The sequence below is a fragment of the Ursus americanus genome, chromosome 18 (assembly GCF_024610735.1).
Source record: "Ursus americanus isolate L20-20 chromosome 18, mUrsAme1.1.p, whole genome shotgun sequence".
In the NCBI taxonomy this organism is placed as follows: domain Eukaryota; kingdom Metazoa; phylum Chordata; class Mammalia; order Carnivora; family Ursidae; genus Ursus; species Ursus americanus.
Genome location: NC_142144.1, coordinates 1,775,755 through 1,796,820, shown reverse-complemented (window position 1 = coordinate 1,796,820; position 21,066 = coordinate 1,775,755). Strand labels below are relative to the sequence as shown.

The following is a 21,066-nucleotide window of genomic DNA, read 5'->3' as shown; positions in this document are numbered from 1 at the left end:
CAATGGTGTCCCTCACACTTGCCCTCCAAGATGTCAACTGCTGTCCCCCAAGAGTGGGGGACACTCTGTACTCAAGTAGACTGGGAAACACTAAATTAAACAGAGTTAGGCTGATCTCTTCGGGTAGGGCCCGTAGACCTTTAACTCTCCAGCCCGGAGACTTCCCCCATGGTCAGGTTCTGGAACCATCCCCACCTGTGGAAGAGTTCAGACAGGCCTAGTCTCTCCAAAAAGGCCGGTGAAGGACACCCGTGCCACTCACTGCTGAGACCCGGGGCTGCCAGCACACCCTCTCCCTGCACGGTCCAGGCACCGCCTGAGGAAGAGGCCAGTGACCCCCAAAAGCACCCTCCGCCTCTTCCCCTGGCCCCTCACCCTCTTCAGCTACAGGCACTATTCTCAGAGCCCTGAATCGCTTCACTGTGGGTCTGGGGCTCCTCCGTGTTTCCCCACAGTCTCCTTAGCGCTTCACACCAGTTCTTACTTCTAACAACACTGCCGCCCTTTTGTTTTCAAGCACCGTGGTTCAAAGCTCAAAGCTCGGGGAGAGCACCACCGCAGCCCAGCAGGCACAGACGGCCAGGGCCAGAGGGACACACCCTTGCCTCGGGAACAAAGCAGCAAACGGCTTGTGAACAGACCCTGTCAGAGACTATCCTATTTTGAAATCAGCAGGAGTCCTGAAACACACAGATCATACCAATAATAAAAGAAGTGAGTCCCAGTACAAGACACAGTGGGACGATTTCTGCTTTCTTGGTAGGTGACGGTGACGCATGAGTGGGGGGCTAAGGGGAGGGACAGGAGCCGTCCCAGGCAGCAGAGAGCAGCCTGGAAGGACACACGTGGAGGACACAAGGCCTGGTCCCAAGAAGGATGGATGTCGGGAGAGGACACCGAGCCAGGGAGTCCATGGTCTGAGGACGCTTTCAGGGGGGAAAGACGCAAGCAAGGCTGACCTGGGCAGGGGCAGTCGGACCAGCCTCCACCCCAGTCCCCCGCCTCTCTCCGTGACTGCCCCACCTCCCTCCCCTCTGCTAGTTACCCACCATTTCTCCAGACACTGGAAGGGGCACTTCCCACCTCAGGTGGCAGGTGACCTCAGTCATCTGCACATGCACATCCTGACCCCAGCCACTCCCCCGAACTCCTCCATCCCTCTGCTTCCTTGAGAGGGGCAGGTAGAGGCTGCTGGCCAGGGAGCCTCATCTGCCTGTAGGTGGACTCCACCTCCCCCACCAGCCCCTCCTGGGCTTCGTCTCAAGGTCAGCTGCTCAAACCAAGAGCTTCAGGGTCATCCAGTTCTCTTCCTGCCAACCCCCTGGCAACCCCGGCTGACTCTCCCTTTGAAATATATCCAGAAAATGACAGCCACTGCCACGCCACAGTCCCCCTAACCCCAGCTCCTCTCACCTCTCACTTAGGTACCTGATGGGCTCCCTCCAGGAGAGCAGAGGCCTGCAGGCCTCAGCAAAGAAAGGTTCCCCGGGGTCACAGCTCTGAGAGGAGGGGATGGGACACAGGCATGGTGGGGGGCTGGCCCTAGGAAGGACGGGAGTCCCAGGAACCCCGGAACCCAGCAAGGCTGGACAGAGCACCCACCCTGGCTCTGCAGCTGCCTTCCCTTTTCCAATCGACTGGGTGGAAAGGTTTTCCATGGGTGGCCCACTTAGTGGAAGCTTCAAAAATAACCAATACAAATCGATTCACATAAACCACTTTTTAATTACGTCTAACTGTGAACATGAGTCACACAACCGATTCACCTAAGCTGCAGATTCGGGACCCCGTGAGTTACGGGGAAATGACGCGTCCGCTCCAGGTAAACGCTCCGGACTCCCACGAAGGCCTCCTGCTGCCCGTCCCTGCCCAGGCACCAGCTTCCTACCCCCACCCTGAGCGAGGCCAGGCTCCCGCCCCTGCCCTCACTCGCCAGCAGAGCGGAGCGGAGCCAGCTACCCACAGCTGACCTCTGCTTCAGGGGGTCGACTCCTGCCGGGACTTCCTGGGCAGTTCTGAAATTTCCCCTCAGTTTTATTAAAGTCAACAACTATTTTAAACAAAAAACTCTGTCGACGCCTTGAACCTATTAAAGTGACTTATTCTTCCTTTCTTCTACAAACCAAAATCAGCTTGTCAGAATTATTCTTCTGTCTAGTCACTATTTACTGAGCACCTCCTGTGAGCCAAAAACGCACAGAAATGAGGGGAGTCCAATGAGGCAGAGCTCCCTCCCAGGGCAGAGCTCTTAGACTAAGAAGGCACCAGGCGACACGCACACAAGGCACGGGGCGCCACACAAATGGGGACGCGGTTGGGGATGGGGTGCTGTGGGGCGCAGACGAGCCACCGAGCCGGCACCGCGGGGCAGGAGGCAGCCAGGCTGCCTGCAGCCGTGGAGCAGGAAGAGGGGGGCAGGGACGACGACACATGAGGAACACGCGAGGGAATGACCCTGACGAGAGGATTCTGGGAACCTGCTGCTCGGAGCCACAGGAGCAGCGAGCTGCACAGGCCACTTCTACACTCGCCCGACAGACACTCGACGAGGTACCTGCCAGTACCCCGCACCAGGAGGGACTCGGGGCATCAGTGGGGGCCGTCAGGGACTGAGGCAGGCACAGGTGCTCTGACGGCCTGGAGTAACAGGTGGGACTGGCCCGGGGCGGGGCCGCTATCTGCCGGAGCCCCAAGGCGGTCAGAGGCCTGAGTGACGACGGGGGGCCGGCTGTGAACAGGGAGCACCGGGAGGGGCACGGACACCCAGGAGCCAGTGGCATCGGGGCTGTGGTACGACCCAGAAAGACAGATTTCCCACTCTGCCAACGAGATGCAGGACGGTGCCTTCTGTTAACACAGGAACCAGAAGCATGGAGGACAGTCAGGGGAGAAGGACACTCTATTTCAGGCATGACGTCTCTCAGGTGCCTGTGGGGCCCTCGCAGAGATCTCAGAAGAGGCAGAAGAACACAGAGATCAGAGCAGAAGAGAAAGGGGCCGGCTGGAGACATAGCCTGGAACCCTACTACGCATCAACCATCATCGCAGCCACGGGAGCGCACGGAGGGGCACACCCAGCGAACGGCCACGCATGGGGCAGGCCTGGGAAGAGACGCCAAACAGCGACGCGGAGAAGTGACCAGAGAAGGGGGTGCAACAGAAGGTGGGGTCGGAGAAAGAACATTTCAAAGCAGGAGTGATCGGTGAGACGAGACACAAGGAGCCCAGAAGGTGTCCGTGCATTTACAACCAGGAGGCAGTGCTGGCCTTGGGAAGAGCAGGGAGAGGAAGGTGAAGGACGAAGGGGCCGAGGAGAGGGCCAGCACCTCCTGCTGCTTTGAGGGAGGCAGCGGGGCCAACACGCGGCAGCAGGAGCAGGTGTAACCGACCGTGGGAGAAGAGCCAGTGGACCGAGGTCTGAGAGCGACAGGAGGGAGCGCCGCTGCTAGTGGTGGCAGCGGCCGTGTCTCCGGCTGAGAGGATGGACAGAAGGAAGGAAGAGGAAAGAAGGACGGAGGAAAGCGGGAAGGGTGAAGCAGCAGGTGAGTGTGAGGGCAGTGGCCACAAGCTGAAGGACCCCCATCAGACACCTGGAAAGCAGGAGGCTCCTGAGCGGGAGGGCAATGCCTGGCAATCAAGCAGGACTGCTGGCGGGGCCCCAACACGGGCCGAGTGCCAGAAGAGCACAGTCTGGGGGACAGCGGTGCCAGTGACACGGGCCTGCAGTGGCAGCGTGTACAATGTGGCTGGCTGGCGATGCAGGGCTAGGACCCTGCGGGTGCATGGGACACAAAGGCGGTATGAGGGATGGGAGGGTTCTGGCCAGCCTGCACCACAAAGGGAGGGCACTAAGTGCAGAAGGAAGTGGAGATGGACAGCAGGTGCGCGGGGGACAGAGGGTCAGAGCCCCCTACTACGGGGCCTCCCAGAGCCTCAGGCATGAAGAGAGCCTGTCCTCCCATCCCCCAGGTTGGGGCAAGTTCAGTCAAGGCAGGGATACAAGTCACGGTGCTGAGGGCAGAGCTGGAGCCCACGCGTCTCACGCACGTGTTAGCCGTCACTCTCATCCACACGACTGTCCAGAGGCTCCAGAGACGCATCAAAGAAGCGCCACCGCTGTCCGCCACACCGCGCTCCACCCTGCAGAACTGGCGCCACATCCCAAGAGACGCATCAAAGAAGCACCATCGCTGTCCGCCACACCGCGCTCCACCCTGCAGAACCGGCGCCATCCCTGCACCCAGAGCTGGGCAGGGGAGCCCGCCGCCAATCCCCCAAGACAGCCCCCCACTGAAGCCTGAGACCCCAACAGGCTCCAGCTGGGTCTAAGGACAGCAGAGACCACCACCCAGCCGCCAGCGACCAGCAGATCGCACCTCAATCTGGGGCTTTCAGCAACCCCGCGGTGCCCCACCCCAGCCCAGCCCACCTCCCACCACGTGTAGAAGCCCACACGTCAGCATTCGCACCACTGACTGAGAAGTGCCACTACTGAGGCTCCAGAGGTGGCTGTGCCCGTCTCCGTGAAGAAGAGCTACGACGCTTCTCACGGTGGGCACGCGCAAACAAGCCTCACAAATCATCATAAGGGCGGTAACCCTGGCCAGAGGCCTTCGCGTTCTGCCCACACCCAAGCCTACGCTGGGGACGTCAGACAGAAAAGAAAGAAAAACAGCTGTGCTGGGCAGAGCCCAGTGACTTTCCTGCCCTACGCCAGGCAAGCACCAATAACAAAGAAGTCACAACAGTCGCAGGGAACAGGACGCCCTGTGGGCTCTTCTCTGCCCCGCTTTGCTGAGGCAGGCTCAGCTGCAGGAAGCACAGACTCGTCTTCTGGCCCAGACCCTGGGAACCTGCCCCCACCCCCACCGGAAAGCAGGAGGGGGTGCTGGATAGGGAATCCTAAAATCTGTGTGTATGTCCCAGATGACCCGAGTCGCCCCTATGTGACACCAACGGGGATCGGCACAGCAATGACTGGAGAACTACACTGGGGCCCAGGTTTCACCGGGTGTCCCGTGGCCAGGCCAGAGCGGCCCAGAGGCTTTCAAGACTAAACCACCACTGAGCTAAGGCCTACGCAAGGCAGGTCATCGGGACTCAGTCTCAGCCTAACCGGGCTGGCTACCTGTTTAAAAAAAAATTCTCTAGATTTTAACAGGATCCAGAGTCTCTCACATGTAAGAGTCAGAATGTCCAAGATACAATCCAGATTTACTCCACGAAGAAAACAGAAGGAATCTACAACTGTTGGAGGAAAGGCAATCAACAGACCCCAACCCTGCGATGGCCCAAACGTCAGACTCATCTGAGAAGGACGTGACCAGTTTTTGTAAGCATGCTCTAAGAAGGAAGAGCAAACATTTTTTACATGAATAAAAAAACTAACACAAAACTCTTAGCAACTCCAGGAAAAAAGATGTCCCAGGATGGAGGGAAACCAAAGACCAGAGCAGAGGAGGGCCGGATGCTGGTGAAGATAAGAGTGGGCTGCAAACTTCACAGCACTCCTCCCCTGTGAGGTGGAGACACAGCGGCACTGGGCCAGCACACAGCGCTGCTGGGTACCACTGGGAAGCTATGGAAGCCAAACTCAGGTGGGAAGCTATCAACCTATCAACCCTCAGCACGCCCCTCCTCCTCCTCTTCACCTCCACCTCGAGGCCCAGAGTACAACTCGGAGAACAGCTCTCTTACCAAGGACGGTGCCGAGGGGAGGGGAGGGGTGGGGATCAACAGGAAGGGCCGAGCACAAACCCTAATGCCAGCGTCCTGGCAAGACCCTCCTCACTCACACCTCAGACTCCCCAGGAAGTGCTAGTCTCCCCCCAGAGAAGAGACAGCGCGTGTAGCTAACACCCCAGGGATTCCACCACAGGCACCAACAGCAGGACCAACGCGAAGGAGGTGCAGACTGAGTACCCATATCTGACAAGGGAAGATTCGTGGCCAAACGTGACCAAGCACAGAGTCAGGATCTTTACACACCCGCGTGGAGAGCTGTCCAGCACCGATGAACAGCATGATCCAGACGGTACACAGAGAATTAACCACCTTCGAGGGTCACCTAGCTGACTGGAGGGCAAGATTGCTGGAACATGTTCCAGAGAGCCCGGGCTCCTGCAGCATGCTCACCGGACGGGGTGCTCCATCCTGTGTCCCAGGAGGACCTGTGCCTCCAGGGCAAGCATAAAGAGGGCAAGCCAGGGCGCCTGGGGGGCTCAGTCCATGAAGCATCTGCCTTCGGCTCAGGTCATGATCTCAGAGTCGTGGGATCGAGCCCCACATCGGGCTCCAAGCTCAGTGGGGAGTCTGCTTCTCTCCCTCTGCCCCTCCCCTCGACTTGCACATGTGCTCACTGGCGCTCTCTCTCTCACTCTCTCAAATAAACATAATCTTTAAACAAAAACAAAAAAAAAAAGACGGTAAGCCACATTTCTGGCACCTTTCAAGTTATAAGGGCAAAACTTGCATTTACAGGGCCGGACGAAGACAGCAGGGAACCCTGGTAACCTCGCAGATACTCTCAGCTGGGAACCCCAAGGTCTGCACCCTAAGAATAGGCTTGACTGGGAAGCACAGCAGCCCCTGAAAGCACTCAGAGCCGCACGCTGGAGGGAGGGGTCAGGGGCTGGGGCCGCGTCTACAAACTCGAGTTCCTCCCAGAGGAAGGCGCCATCTCAGGCCTCTGATGATCCCTGCCATCTTCAGAGACCTCAGCCAGTCAGCACGAATGAAACTAAGCAGAGGAGCAAAACAATGGGACACCCTACATAAAGCCCGCAGACACAGCCAGCAAGAGAAGCAGGGTCCCAGGCCCGCGGTGCGGCCAGGCTGAAGGAGGGTCAGGACAGCCTTTCCCCACTGACCACCATGAACTCTGCACCAAACCAAAAGCAGCCACACGAGGATTCTAAACGCCAACAACAGCAGGCAACCATGGGAGCAGAAGCAAAGCCTGAAGAAGCAACACTTACGGGGTCCCCAGCTCTGTACCCACCTCCTCTCCTGCCTCTGACCCGAACGCAGCCCGACGCAGCACCACACGAAAGGCACACAGCCAAAATTCTGATGGAAACCGGGACCTTCCAGCCAGAGGACTGGGAAAAGGGCTCTGCAAGCTGGACAGAGGGAGGAATCCCGGGCTTTATTTCCCTTCTCTTCCAGCTTGCCCTGGTTACAGGAGGGTGGTGACAGTGCAGGCAGCCGGAACGCTGAGAGGGGACCGGCCTCCGTGGTCTGAAGACGTGAGACCACCTGTTGTTTCCGTCCTCACCGCACCGCCCCAGGCATGCAGAGCTGCACGATGATAGCACAGGCAGCTAGGACTCCATGTGAAGCCCTCTTTCTAGCCAGAGGAGAAGCGCTTCTTGGAGCCAGAAAGTGTAGAGGGAATCCAAGAAAGGAGAGAGCCGGGAAGGGGACCCCTAATTCCATGGATGAACCCACACAACCCTGAGCTACGTGCATGTGGAACAGACCCAAAGAACCAAACTGACCTTGAAACCAGTGCACACAAACGGCACAAGAGACCCATGGCCTGAACCTAAAGGTGTTTACTACCACCCAGCTACAAAACAAAGCACCAAAACATATCCGCAGGATCTGGAAGACTTTAGCAGTACCCAGAAAACAACCCCACAATGTAATATGCAAAATGTCCAAGGCACAATCCATAATTAATCAACATATAAAAAACAGGAACGGGGTACCTGGGGGGCTCAGCTGGCTGAGTACCTGACTTGGTCTCAGCTCGGGTCGTGATCTCAGGGTCATGGGATCAAGCTCCAGGATCCATGCTCAGCAGGAAGTCTGCTTGGGATTCTCTCTCCTTCTCCCTCTGCCCCTCCCCCCCACGCACTCTCACTTGCGCTCTCGCTCTCTCTCTAAAATACATAATATATCTTTTTTAAAAAATAAAAATAAAAAGCAGGAAAATGTGACCAATTCTCTGGGAGAAAAAGTCAATCAACAGAAGCCAACCCTGAGATGACCCAGATGTCAAAATTATCAGACTTTAAAGCATGGATTATAACCAGGCTCCATGAGGTCAAGGTCACGACTCTTGAAATAAATGGGAAGATAAAAGTTCTCAGCAGAGAAATAAAATTAAAGAGAAAAAAAAGAACCAAAATTTGAGAACTGAACAATACAGTGTATTGACGAAACGTTCCCTGACCAGGGAGAATGAAGAGGACGGGGAGGTGGGTCAGCGAAGCGGAGACACATGCGTGAAATCATCGAGCTGAAGGCACAGACTGCAGAGAAGAGCCTCAGGGAGCAGTGGGACGACTTCAGAAGTCGAACGCCTGTGCTCCTGCACAAAAGAGACTGGTGCCCAAAAGCATCTCAAGAAGTCACCGCCGAAACCTCCCCGTACCTAGTGAGAGACACAGATTTACAGGCTTCGGAAGCCCAAAAAACCAAACAGAACTGACTGGAAGAAAACAGTGCCCGACACTTCCTAACCAAACTGCAAAGAAACAAAGACGAAGAGGAAGTAACAGGCTCTCGGGACCCATGGCTGAGCAATTAGCTACAGACCTCCCCTGACTATCCTTTAAAACAACGAAAGGAAAAAAGACAAGAGGAAGGGGCGCCTGGGCGGCTCAGTCGGTGAAGCGTCTGCCTTCGGCTCAGGTCATCATCCCAGGGTCCTGGGATCGAGTCCCGTGTCGGGCTCCCTGCTCAGGGGGATGCCTGCTTCTCCCTCTGCCTGCCGCTCCCCCTGCTGGTGCGCAGGCTCTCTCAAATAAATAAATAACTAAATTCTTTTAAAATAAAATAAAAATAAAAAATTTAAAAAAGACGAGGAAGCATTTTGGCAGAAACACAATTTGGAAATTACAAAAAAAGAACTTGGCAAATTAGAAAAATGACAAAGCAGAAGTTCTAGAACAGAAAAATACAGTAACTAAACTTCATTTCATAGACTGGACTGGTGAACAGCAGACCAGCCACCAAGGAGAACATACAGTCGAGAAGGTAAGTGGCAGGCCCTGCAAGTGTCACAGCAATGTGACTGGAGGCCCACAAAGGCAGGAGAGAAAACACGGGACAGAAACTATATTTCAACAAATAGGAATTTTCCCATACTTGTAAAGTTCATGAAACCCAGCAGAATAAAAAAGGAGATGTACACACCAAAGAACATCGTGGTAATACGGATGAAACTGAAAAACAAAGCAAAACTCAGAGCAGCCATGAGGGCCCTGTGGTCAAGGACAAGGTGGCACAGACTTGTCCCTCCCTGCTCCCCTCCACTAAGTGTAGCAACCATAAACCTAGGAAGTAAGTCAAAAGGCCACCACAGGAGAATCTGAAAGCTGCCCGAGGACGGCAAACTGTTTTGGGACCCCTAGACTAGAGGTACAGCACAGGCACAGGGCACCTCATACCCTTCCACCCGACAGAAGGTGGCCACACCTGGTTTTCTTGACTCTCAGCCTAGCAACAGAAGGCAAGCCAAGTGGGCTCGTTCCCACCCCACACTGACCGGGAGGCCTTCTACAGCGGGCCAGCCTGGCAGAACCAGTAGGGTTGGACAGGAAGGGCCGCTAATAAGCAATCTGAACACCTACTTCCACAAAGCCCCCAGCCCGGAAGTACTCTCTTTCCCCACCCTGCCTGAGACACACACCACCACCCCAACAGTTTGTGCAGGGGGACCCCACCACAACAAGCACCCGGTCTGGGAAAGGCTCTCTGTTCTCCAGAGGCTCCAGGCAGTCCCGCGCCAGGGAGCTCTTCTGCCTCCTCAAAGCAGCGCCAGCAGCGTCAGCAGGAGCCCCTGAGGCTGCAGACACACCAGGCACATGTCCCGGCACCACTGGGCTCCAAACGTTAGACTGTCATTGGCACCACGCTGCACAAAAGTAGGTCCGGGCCCGCGTGCTGCACCTGGCCCGGGAGGCTACTGCTGCAGGAACTGTGAACGGGACCCAGAGGCTCCCAACACAATACGCAGAGTGACCAGAAAACGATGGAAAAGCACCACACCCAGAACCAGGAAAATCATGACTTAATGAGGAAAGACCAGCACCTGACACCAGCACCAAAGCGAGTGAATGTTGGAATTCTCTGACAAGGGCTTTAAAGCAACTATCGTAAGAGTGATTCCACAAGCAATTACCAATCCTCTTGAAACAAGAAAAATAGAAAATTTCAGCAAAGAGAAAGAAATTATAAAAGAACTGAATATAAAGCTGAGTACTAGAGCGACCAACTGCACCGGCTGGTCGGGCTCAACAGTGGACACGCGGAGCCTGCGGACAGAGAAACCAGTTCCCTGACCTGCACAGACAGAAAGCACGCTGAAGAAACACAAGTGGGGACGAACACGAGAGCCAACATTCGTGTCACTGGAGTCCCCGAAGTCACTGGAGTCCCCAAAAAGAGGGGACAGTGAGTGGGGCTGAAAGAGTATTAGAAGAAATCATGGCTGAAAACCTCCCAAATATGGCAAAAAATACAAATCCACAGGTTTCAAGAAACCGAGTGAACCCCAAATAACACAAACCCAAAGAAATCTACACTGAGACATATCATCACTAACTTCTGAAAATTAAAGACAAAGAAAATATTTGGAAGCAGCTGAAGAGAAACGCTGGGCCAAAACCAAGAGTCGGATGGATGCCCAACTGACTAAGCCAGCCAGGCACCCCTGAACAGAGGAAACCTTGAAAAAAATAATAATTTCCAGGATGCCTGGGTGGCTCGGCCAGTGAAGCATCTGCCTTCAGTTCAGGTCATGATCTCGGGGTCCTGGGATCAAAACCCACATCAGTCTCCTTGCTCAGCGGGGAGGCTGCTTCTCCCTTTCCCTCTGCCCCTCTCCTTGCTCTCGTGCTCTCTCAAATAAATAAATAACATCTTTTTTTAAAAAGTTTTTACATATTAAAAAAAAATTTCTAGCAAACCGTAAATGATTGTCTAAAGGAAGTTCTCCAAATAGAAAGAAAATGATACAAGAGGGAATGCTGGAGGCTCAGGGAGGAAAAGTAACAGAGAGGTACAGACAATTTGTGTAAATACAATAGACTGTCCTACTCATGAGTTTTCTAAATTACATCCGGTGACAAACAAAAACCCCAACACCTTCAGATACTCATGACAATGGTATTTAACGGTAGAGAGAGCAAAAGGTGGAAAAAGGTTTTCCACACCTCACTCGGAATGGCAGAACAATACCAGTCAGCTGGTGTAACTCATACATACCGTGATACCCAGAGCAACTACTAAGAAAACAGTAGACACACACCCAAAAACAATATAAATAAATCAAGATGGAATCTTAAAGAGTAGTCCAGTAATCCACAGGAAGGCAGGAAATGAAAACAGGAACCAGAAACATAAAACACAATAAAATGTCAGACTTAAGCCTTAAATACCAACAATTACATTAAATATAAAAACTCTAAGTACACCAAATAAAAGACAAAGATTGGCAGAGTGGATTAAAAAAAAAAAAAAAAAAGCATGGGGTGCCTGGGTGGCTCAGTTGTTAAGCGTCTGCCTTTGGCTCAGGTCATGATCCCAGGGTCCTGGGATCGAGCCCCGCATCGGGCTCCCCGCTCAGCAGAAAGCCTGCTTCTCCCTCTCCCACTCCCCCTGCTTGTGTTCCCTCTCTTCCGGTCTCACTGTCAAATAAATAAAATCTTTAAAAAAAAAAAAAAAAGTAATACAACTATCTGCTGTTTACAAGAAACTCCCCTCGAACTTGATGGCTTAAGTAGGCTGAAAATAAAGGGATAAAAAAAGCTATACCAGGAAAACACTGTTATCAAACAAATGCAGGAACAGCTATAACAGTATCTGATAAAAGAAAAAGAAAACTACTAAGGACAAAAAGCTATGTTACATAACAGTAAGAGGGTCAACCCATCAGGAAGACCTTACAATCCTAAATGTGAATGCATCAAACTACAGAGCCTCAGGACAGGAGAGAAAACGCAGAGAGCTGAGAAGAGAAACAGACAAGGGCGCAAGTACAGTTCTGGGCTCCAACACCCCTGTCAGCCACTGAGAGCTGCTACACAGAAATTACCGAGGACAGAGATCTGCACACCACCACCAACCAAAAGAACCCAGCTGTACGTGTGGACACTCCGCCCAACAACAGAAGACACATCTCCTCCAGTGCCCACGGAACATTCCCCAAAAAGACCTTATCCTGGCAATAAAATAAACTCTAACAAGTTTTAGAGAACAGAACCCCTACAGAGTATTACCTCACCACAACAGAACCACACAAGAAATAATAACTAAAAAACAGGAAAATCGTGGAAATTACAGTCGTAAACAAAATAATTCAGGGTCAAAGAGAACCATCGGAGGAAATAAACTTCATAGAACTGAATGAAAATGAAAATACAACATACCAAACGTATCTGGGACGTAGCAAAGGCAGTACCAAGTGGAAAATTGATAGCACCAAGAGCTTAGGCTCGAAAACAAAAAGGGATTAACAATCTAAGTACCTACCCCAGGAAACTAGAAAAAGAGCAAACTAACCCCAAGGCAAGCAGAAGGGAGGGAGGCAGGTGTGGCTATAAAAGGCAACAGAACATAAGAGGTCTTTGTGGGAACGGAATGTTCTATATCTACCTTATACAATGTCAATATCCTGGCTGTGACACCAAACTACGGTTTTGCAAGAAGCTACCACGGAGAGACTGGGGAAAGGGTGCCCAAGACCTCTCTGTGTAATTTCTTACTAATGCCATGTTAACATACAATTATCTCAAAATAAAAGATTAATTTTTTAAAACATTGGCCAAAGACCTGAAACCACTTAACGACAACAACAAAAAGATTCACATGGCCAATAAGCATAATAGAAAACGCTCATCACCGTGAGTCATCAGGGAAATGCATACCCAAACCACGGGAGACGGCACAACCTGTATGACTGAGTGACTAAAATTAAAAAGACTGACAACGCCATGCGCTGGCAAGGGTGCAGATCAACTAGAACTCTCATGCTTTGCCGGTGGAAACAGAAAGGGGACACGCCGACCTTGGAAACCGGCGGGGCAGTTAAGCACACTCACGTGACCCAGCAAGTCCACGGCCAGGTGTCCCCCAAGACGACGGAAATGGAGGTCCACACACAGCTGAGTCCGTGAGTGCTCACAGCGGCGTTCCCCGCGGCAGGCCGAAGTCCCAGCAGCCACGCAGGAGCAAGTGGGCAGCCAGGCAACGGAGCCCCCCCCCCGGCCCCGCCACGCAGGGAGTAGCTGAGGTGTGGGGAGAGGCACCTGAGGCTGGAGAGAAACCAAGCTCATCCACAGCCCCTGGAGCACATCGGTGAGGCGCTGGGCCGGGACCCGCTGGAAGGGCCCGCGCAGAGCCCTGGAGACAGCCCGTGGAGAGGGCTCACCTTGACCGTGCTCAGACCCCTCTAACTACACTCCTGGAACGTGTGCGCTCCGCTGTACGAAGGATGTAAGTGTCCCTCCACAAAGCTGATTCTCCCAAAGGTCAGAACGAAAACTCTTCACTGCACACCTGCCAAGTGACGGGCACTACCCTACCCTACAGGGAGTTCTCTGAGAGGCACAGGTTTCAAACGTCTCTTCCCTCCTCAGAAAGCTTCAACAGCTCCCCAGTTCACACACGACAAATCCCCACCCTGCCAACCACTAGCCACTCAAGGCGCTCCAAACCTGGCCCCAGGCACTTCTCCCAGCGCACCCTCGCCTTCCCGCCACGCCGCAGCTCCCTGCCCCCAGTGCCCGCGCCACCCCCAGCTGCAAGGCTGGTCGGCCCCTGGGCAGGAAGATGCCCACATTCTACCCGCCTCTTCATCCTGGCTTCTGTCTGTGCCCTTACCTCCGCCCGGTTCTTACCCACCTAAGCCACAAACTTCAGACTCACTTACTTGAATGGAACATTCTGGATTCCCTCAGGAGAGTTTCGCCCTCCCCTTACCTGCTCTGCCCCAGCACTTGCTCCTTTCCCAGGCTCCCGTCTCCTCGGCCTTGCATCACAGGTGTCTGAGTGTGCGGCCGGGTCGGGCACTACCTGCGCCCCGAGAGGCCTGTCAAGCACCCCAGAGTTCACAGCACATGCTCACTGAACTGACGGAAGTCTAATTTTGTGTGAGTGAGTCTGAAGTGAGTAGAGGGCAGTCAGCGAGGAGCACGGAAGTGAACTGGTTAGCACGCACAGTATAAAGAGCTCAGCCAGACGGAGGACTCAGAAAGAGAAGCTTACAGGTGAGTTTCTGCCATGAAAGCAGAAAAGCTCTGTAGAATGAGGCCTGAATATTCCCATCAAGGGAGCCTGTGCAGGCCCACGTCCCACCCTGACATCAGTCAAGCCCGTCTTGGGGGCTCTGCTTTCCTAACACCTGCGGCTCATCCGCTCTGTCACCCCCACTGCAGACCAACTAGGCGAGGCCTTGGCACATCAACCGAAATGACAGCAGCTCTGCTACGGACTCAGTGTGCACCCTCCCAAACTCACAGACTGACAGCGCTCCCAAGGTGAAGGAGTGAGGAGCTGAGGAGGCTAACAGGGTGGAGCCCTCACGAGTGGGATTAGTGCCCTTAGAAGAAGGTTCCAGAGAGCTCCCCCGCCCCTGCTGCCCCATCGAGGAGACAGCCATCCCCAAGCCAGGAAGCAGCCTCACCAGGACGCCGACGCTGCCGGCACCAGGATCCTGGACTTGCAGCCTCCAGAGCTGGGGGGACAGATGTCATCCAGGCTACGGAACGTTGTCGTGGCAGCCGAAACGCCCTGAGACATGATCCCGGTATTCCACCTGACTACAGCCTCTGCCCACTCCAACCTGCTAGAACAATCTTGCCAGGCTCTGTCTCTCATCACACCACTCCCCCTACACAAAAACCTTTGCAGGCACACACCATGAAGAAATCCCTAGCCAGCTTGGAACACCACAGAACATCTGGTCCAGACCGTTTCCGAAACTAATCACTACTGTTCCAGTCCACAAATCCTGTCATGAGGTTACTCGACTCGGTGTTGAGCACTTCTTCCCCCGCACATGACACAGCCCAATGCCCCCCCCCTACCCCTGGAGGGGCTACCCACACCCTACCCATCCTTCAGAGCCTCTGACCCACGCAGCCTCCCCACTGCGCCCTGCAGCCCATCCCCACCCGGCAGCCCCCCGTCTGCCTCCAGACAGCTATGGCACTGCCGCCACGCTGCACTCGTTCGTGTCCCTTCGCACACTGGACGGTTCACGTGGACTTGGAGCCAGTGGGAAGACCTCGTCCCATAAGCGACGCCTTGCGCGACGTCGTGTGCACAACGATGACGCACACAGCAGCTGCGTGGGTATCGCTGGCTCCATCCTGGCCACGCTCACATCAGATGAAAGAGGAACGCTGCCTGAGCTGTTCAACAGTTCAACTAGGAAGTAAAAAGAACACGGTACACATACGGTACCACGGCCACAGAAACAGATCCACCGCAGGAGCAGCGAGGGGCCAGCGGGGGCTAACGTAGCACAAAGGAGAAACACCAGGGGATTTCCGGGCGAATACGTGAGGAAGTTTAACACGCTGCAGCATGAGGGCCGCCAACTGTCTTGGGGGTCGCTCCAATTTAAAGGATCGGGACAGTATGAACTGAAAGATGGACGTCCGTTCTCCAGTTAACGTTTATCTGCTGGCATCAGGACAGGAAAGACAATGTGTGTAAACTGCTACAGCTTCAGAAACACAAACTCATCCACGTTATGGCCACGAAGACAGAACACAGATCGTATCTCTACGTACTTCAACATGAAAGCAGGAAAGCTCTGTAGAATGAGGCCTGAATATTCCCGTCAAGGGAGCCTGTGCAGGCCCACCTCCCACCCCGACATCAGTCAAGCCCGTCTTGGGGGCTCTGCTTTCCTAACACCTGCTCCAAGAGGTTTCCAACTCGAGCATCCATTGGACAAGTAGCTGAGCACAGCAAACAGGGAGGGCATCCACCGGGACAACCATGACCCTGACATCACAGACCCCAGACAGTCCTCAGCGCACCCAAGCAGAGGGAAGGTCGTGCCACAGGCCAAGCAGTGGCCCCTTCAGTATCTAGAAAACCTGGCAGGTGCATCCACACTGCCCTGTCACCTTCATCTCTGAAGCCCCCAAATCTCTTGCCAAGAACAAATGACTACTAAGAAATACAATCAAGGGGCGCCTGCACGGCTCAGGTGGTGAAGCGTCTGCCTTCGTCTCAGGTCATGATCCTGGGGTTCTGGGATCAAACCTCGTGTTGGGCTCCCTGCTTCTCCCTCTCCCTCTGCAGTTCCCCCTGCTTGTGCTCTTTCTGTCTCTCTCTCTCTCAAATAAAGTCTTTAAAAAAAATTTTTTTATATATAAAAAAAAAAATACAATCTGAACTCATAAACCAGGAATCTGAGTGAATCACCAGGTAAAAAAATGACTATTTGCTTGCAAAGGTGGACCTCCGCACTAAGACTCATACCGGCCCTGTTCCCCCAGCAGCCCGGGGACGATAGCAGCAGCCGGCTCCGTTTCCAGTCCTGGGGCCTGGAGACGGGTTCCAAGTACACAGTTCATTTTCACCAAAGGTCACTGACAAAGCGAGGTGGTGACCCCTGGGGATGACAACAAGGAGATGTTGCTCCTAATATCCATAAGCAGCCAGTGCAGGCTATCCCTGCGGTCTGTGTAACGAGACCCCGGCAACGGCTCCACTGCAGAGACCCGAAACGGCCAGAAGGACTTCCCATCCCGATCTGTTGTCTGATCACTCCAACGCGAGAGTGAGAGGGCAAGAGTGTCGATCCCTCCCCAAGGGTGGGCTCTACAGGCCCCGTGGGCTCTCTCCAACCCGGGGAGCTGCCCTGGCGGCCCCTCCGGGCCTGCCCGGCTCAGGCAGCTTAGCCCTGGCCATGGAGTGCTGAGGTGTGGTCAGTGTCAGCCTGGTTTCCAGGGCTCCTCAGACGGGAAAATCACCACCACTCGGCCACATAGCAACAAGTCTGCAAACAGCTGAGTGCCTTCTAGTACTTTCCCTGGTTGTTGTTTCAACATTGTCCTTGGGAGAGAACAAAAATTATACCGTCCCACTATCCCCTGCAACCAAGGCCTAGAAACCTTTAAGTTTCTAAGGTCATGGGCTTAAATCAAAGCCAGGAATGCAGTAACCCCTTACGGCACTCTGCTCTGTAAACAAATGGCACTTCAGCTCGCTCCTTTTTTACAAATTTGTTACAACTTTCATCCAAAAAAGACATCACAAAATATTCCAGCTAAGCAGGTTCTACTTTTGTTTTCTTGCTATTTTTTTTTTAAGATTTTATTTATTTGACAGAGAGAGAGAGCGTGCACGCGTGCGCACACACGGGCAGCAGCAGAGGGAGAGGGAGAAGCAGGCTCCTCGTTGAGCAGGGAGCCTGACACGGGACTCAGTCCCCGGAGCCTGGGATCATGACCTGAGCTGAAGGCAGACGCCTCACCCACTGAACCACCCAGGTGTCCCCCTTTTTTTTTTTTTTTTTTAAGTAAGCTCTAGGCCCAAGGTGGGTCTTGAACTCACAGCTCAGATATCAAGAGCCGCATGCCAGCCGGGCACCCAGGTTCTACTCTTTTCTTGCAGATACTTCTAAATGAACAACCTTTAGCATATGCAATATATTATCTCTGAGAAAATAATGAAGCCACTGTCAATGAAACAACAGCCACCCCAAAGATGGGGGGGCAAAGCAAGTACAAGGTGGCCCCCAGCTCTTGGCGGCAGCAAGCTGGAGGAGCCTTTCGGTATCACCACACGCCACCACCAGGCCTGGCCCAGGGAAACTCTCCGGAGCCTCCCCATCTACTACAAACAGCAGACAGTGACCCAGGGGGACACCGAGAGTCCCAAAAGGCAAACACAGAACATAAAGGCAGCCTCAGAGCACCTCGCCCTAGTGTGTCTGCATGTTTTCCATTCCTGCACAGTTTCAATTAGCTACTTAATGACAACTGTAACAAGTAAAATATTGAAGGCACTTTCACCATCATACCCTCCCAACACTGACTCACCACTGAAGTTGCAGACTGAAAGAACCATGTCTAATTAACTGTAAACTAAACTGGAGAGATACAGGGAAATGTCCCAAAGAAGAAACAAAGAACAGGCCCCTGGATTAGGAGAATTTGGGGGCGGGGGGGGGGGGGCAGGAATCTAAACTATCCTACCAAAATCCACCCCCCTCCACCTTTCTGCTCTCCTGAAAGACCAGACCGTGTGCTGGGTAGCAGCAGTCTCCCACCCAGGCTGTGACCGCCACACCAATGACCTACACGAAATCACTCCAAGCTGAGCCAAGGTGAGTCTTCTGGATTACGTGAATTAGGATCTCCCAAATTTGTAAATTTAAAGGGACTCTCAACTAGAAAAAAAGTCTGTTCCCTTTCTGAATCAACATACAGAATGGAAAAGCCTTCTTGTTCAGCAAAACTGAATGGAAACCAGACCTCCTAAACTCAGCGTTTGCCGAGCGCACCACTGCGACGGGAGAGTGACCGAGTAACCGACAGGCAATGTGCAGTCCAGTCTTAGATCCTCGGACAGCATCTACTCTCCTTCAGCTCCTGCTCACGTTCTGCTCTATAAATACCCACCCTGGATAATTTCAAAACTGTAAGGCCTATTTTAATATGAGCCTTTGAATTAATTACCTGATGAGTCAACAAGTATTAAAGAGAGATCTGGTACTGGAAATAAAACTAGACCAACCCTGAGAAACGCACATTCATTTCCAGATAGCTGACAAATCCCACACTGATCGCCAAAGCCAAACACAACAAGATAAACATGCATTTGCTTTGCTAAAGAAATTGGAAAGCAAGCAATGAGAGGGCTTTTAAAAAGTATTTGTGTCTATATAGAATTCATTACCAGAACCGTAGTCATTTCCATACATAAAATCTTAAAATTACATATGAGAGTGAAACCCTGCACGTATGCCCCAGGAGCCGTACCCAAGAATACACTGTGCTTCTGAGCAAAGAACTGGAGCCTGGCCAGTGCCCACGCACGGCGAACGGGCCTCCAGTGAAATACTACACAGCCGTGGAAAAGCAAGAAGTCTGGACGAAGCTAGGAAGCTCCAAGAACGTCACATGAAGGAAAGCCGTCTCAGAAGACGACAACGCTAGGACAGGTGGCAGAACAGGTAAGACTAAGTGTCGCGGGTTAGCGATACACACTAACGTGGTGACCCGCAAAGAAAAGCCAGCCAACAGCCCACTAGAGGCATGAGGCCGGCCACCAGCAAAGCCGCAAAGGTCCACCACGCTCACGGGCTTTTCCTTAACCTGACTGCAAGGTACTGAATGGCCGCTCTGGGTATTCCTCTTTGCATCTCTCTCTCAAGTCCTGTACAGTTTTTACCGACCCCATGCTTTCCCTAAAATCATGTAAATTCACGTGTGCGGCGGTGTTCCCCCACCACACTCCACAGAAACCGCAAAGGCTTCAGTGCAGCTATATACGAACACTGCAAAACTGAACGCTGCAAAATCAAGGACAACGCGCTGCTTGCATGCTATTCAACCAACTTAAAATAAGGCGACGCACGGAGGCTGTGATTGCAGGCGTGTTTATCCTCATGACTAACTGAGCCTCCCCCACCGCACAGGCCACTCCAACTGGTGCGATCCTGTCACAGGGCCACCCTGCTCAGGGGCTGTTCACACCGGGTCCACCAAGCTCGTCTCCAAAGGGCGCTCTCCCCACTTGGGTGCCGCTCTACAAACAGGGATGTCTGCACCAGAGTAAAAGCCATTTTAAAAGAGCCTTCAAATAAAAAGGCAGATCACACAGTATTAGCTCTTCAGTGTGTACCCAAAACAAAAGCCCCAGATATTACTAACGCCATGACGAGAATCACTTGGTCTGTAAAATTCTGGGAGCTGGAAATAGGAGCGTCTTAATCCACTAAGCACATTAGGGCCTAACAAACTGGATTCAATAACAAGGTTACCTAGTTCTTCAAAACGGGAATTAACCAAAGGTAAGGATGCTCGTTAAGCACAATCCGTTTGAAACACAATTTCTCGTTGGGGAATTCCGCGTGTGAGGTTCCGAGCGCATCCCGAGCGCTGGGCGTCCAGGGCTTGCCCCCGCACTTAAGCCCCGCACCCACCCCTGGGCAGCGACCGACCGGCAGCGACCGACGCGCCGACTCCTCGCGGGACCTGCCGGAGGACCCCCGCCCGCGCCCCCGCCCCCGCCCCGCGCGCCCCCGCCCGCGACCGGCCGGCTCCGGAGGCCACCCGCGCGGCGCCGTGCGGCCCGGGACCCCGCGCACAAAGGCGGTCCCGGACCCCGGCCCCCCGCCCCGCCCCGGACTCCGGACCCCGACCCCCGGACCCCCGCCCCGGCCCCGCCCCGACCCACCTATGCCGTAGGCCTTGGCGCAGATCCACTGCAGGTTGGCCGCGATCTTGGCGCGGGCCGAGTCGTAGCGGTCCAGGGGCACGATGTCCACGGCGCCGTCGGGCGCGGCCTCCATCCTCCTCCAGCCCTCCCCGGCCGGGCAGCCGCCCGCGTCCACCATCTGCACACAAAAAGGCCGCTGCAGCGCGGGCGGCGCCCGGCCTCCGCCGCAACAAAGGCGCCGCGCCCCTCGCCGCGCCGGGACCCGCGAGGGGGCCGGGCCCGCGAGCACCGCCGCCCCCGGGAAGCCGCCCCCGCCCCGGCCTCACCTCACAGCCGCCGCCGCCGCCGCCGCCGCGGGTGCTGCTGCTGCATGCTGCGGGGCCGCGCCGGGAGGCCGGGGCGCCGGGAGGCCCGGAGGCCCGGAGGCCGGGGAGGCGGCGAGGCGAGGGGCGCGGGCCTGGCCGCGGGCCGGGGCGGGGGGCGCGTGCGCGGGCCGGGGGCGGGGACGGCGGTGGCGGTGGCGGCGGCCTCTGAGGAGGCGGCCAACCGGCGGGAGCGCGCGCGACGCCGAGGCCTTGCGCACGCGCGCTGGGTGCAGCCCGCTGCTCCGCCGCCCCGCCCCCCGGCCCGCGCTCGCCCCGCCCCTCACCGCACGCGCAATGGGAGCAGTCCACCTCCCGGCCCGCGCTCGCCCCGCCCCTCGCCGCA

The 21,066-nt window shown here is 54.6% G+C and overlaps 1 protein-coding gene across 5 annotated transcripts in view; it reads right to left on the bottom strand.

The window, feature by feature from the left end:
- The window catches only part of CAMSAP1 (calmodulin regulated spectrin associated protein 1), a 59,909-nt gene extending 39,089 nt beyond the window's left edge, over positions 1–20,820 (bottom strand). For all 5 annotated transcript variants that reach the window (XM_087869202.1, XM_087869203.1, XM_087869205.1 and 2 more), the window contains exons 1-2: positions 20,685–20,820; positions 20,377–20,536 (exon numbers count right to left, since the gene is read on the bottom strand). In XM_087869202.1, the coding sequence (XP_087725328.1) occupies positions 20,377–20,536 (160 nt within the window). In that variant the 5' untranslated portion in view covers positions 20,685–20,820. The remainder of the gene's footprint in view (positions 1–20,376; positions 20,537–20,684) is intronic.
- Between the last annotated feature and the right edge of the window lie 246 nt (positions 20,821–21,066).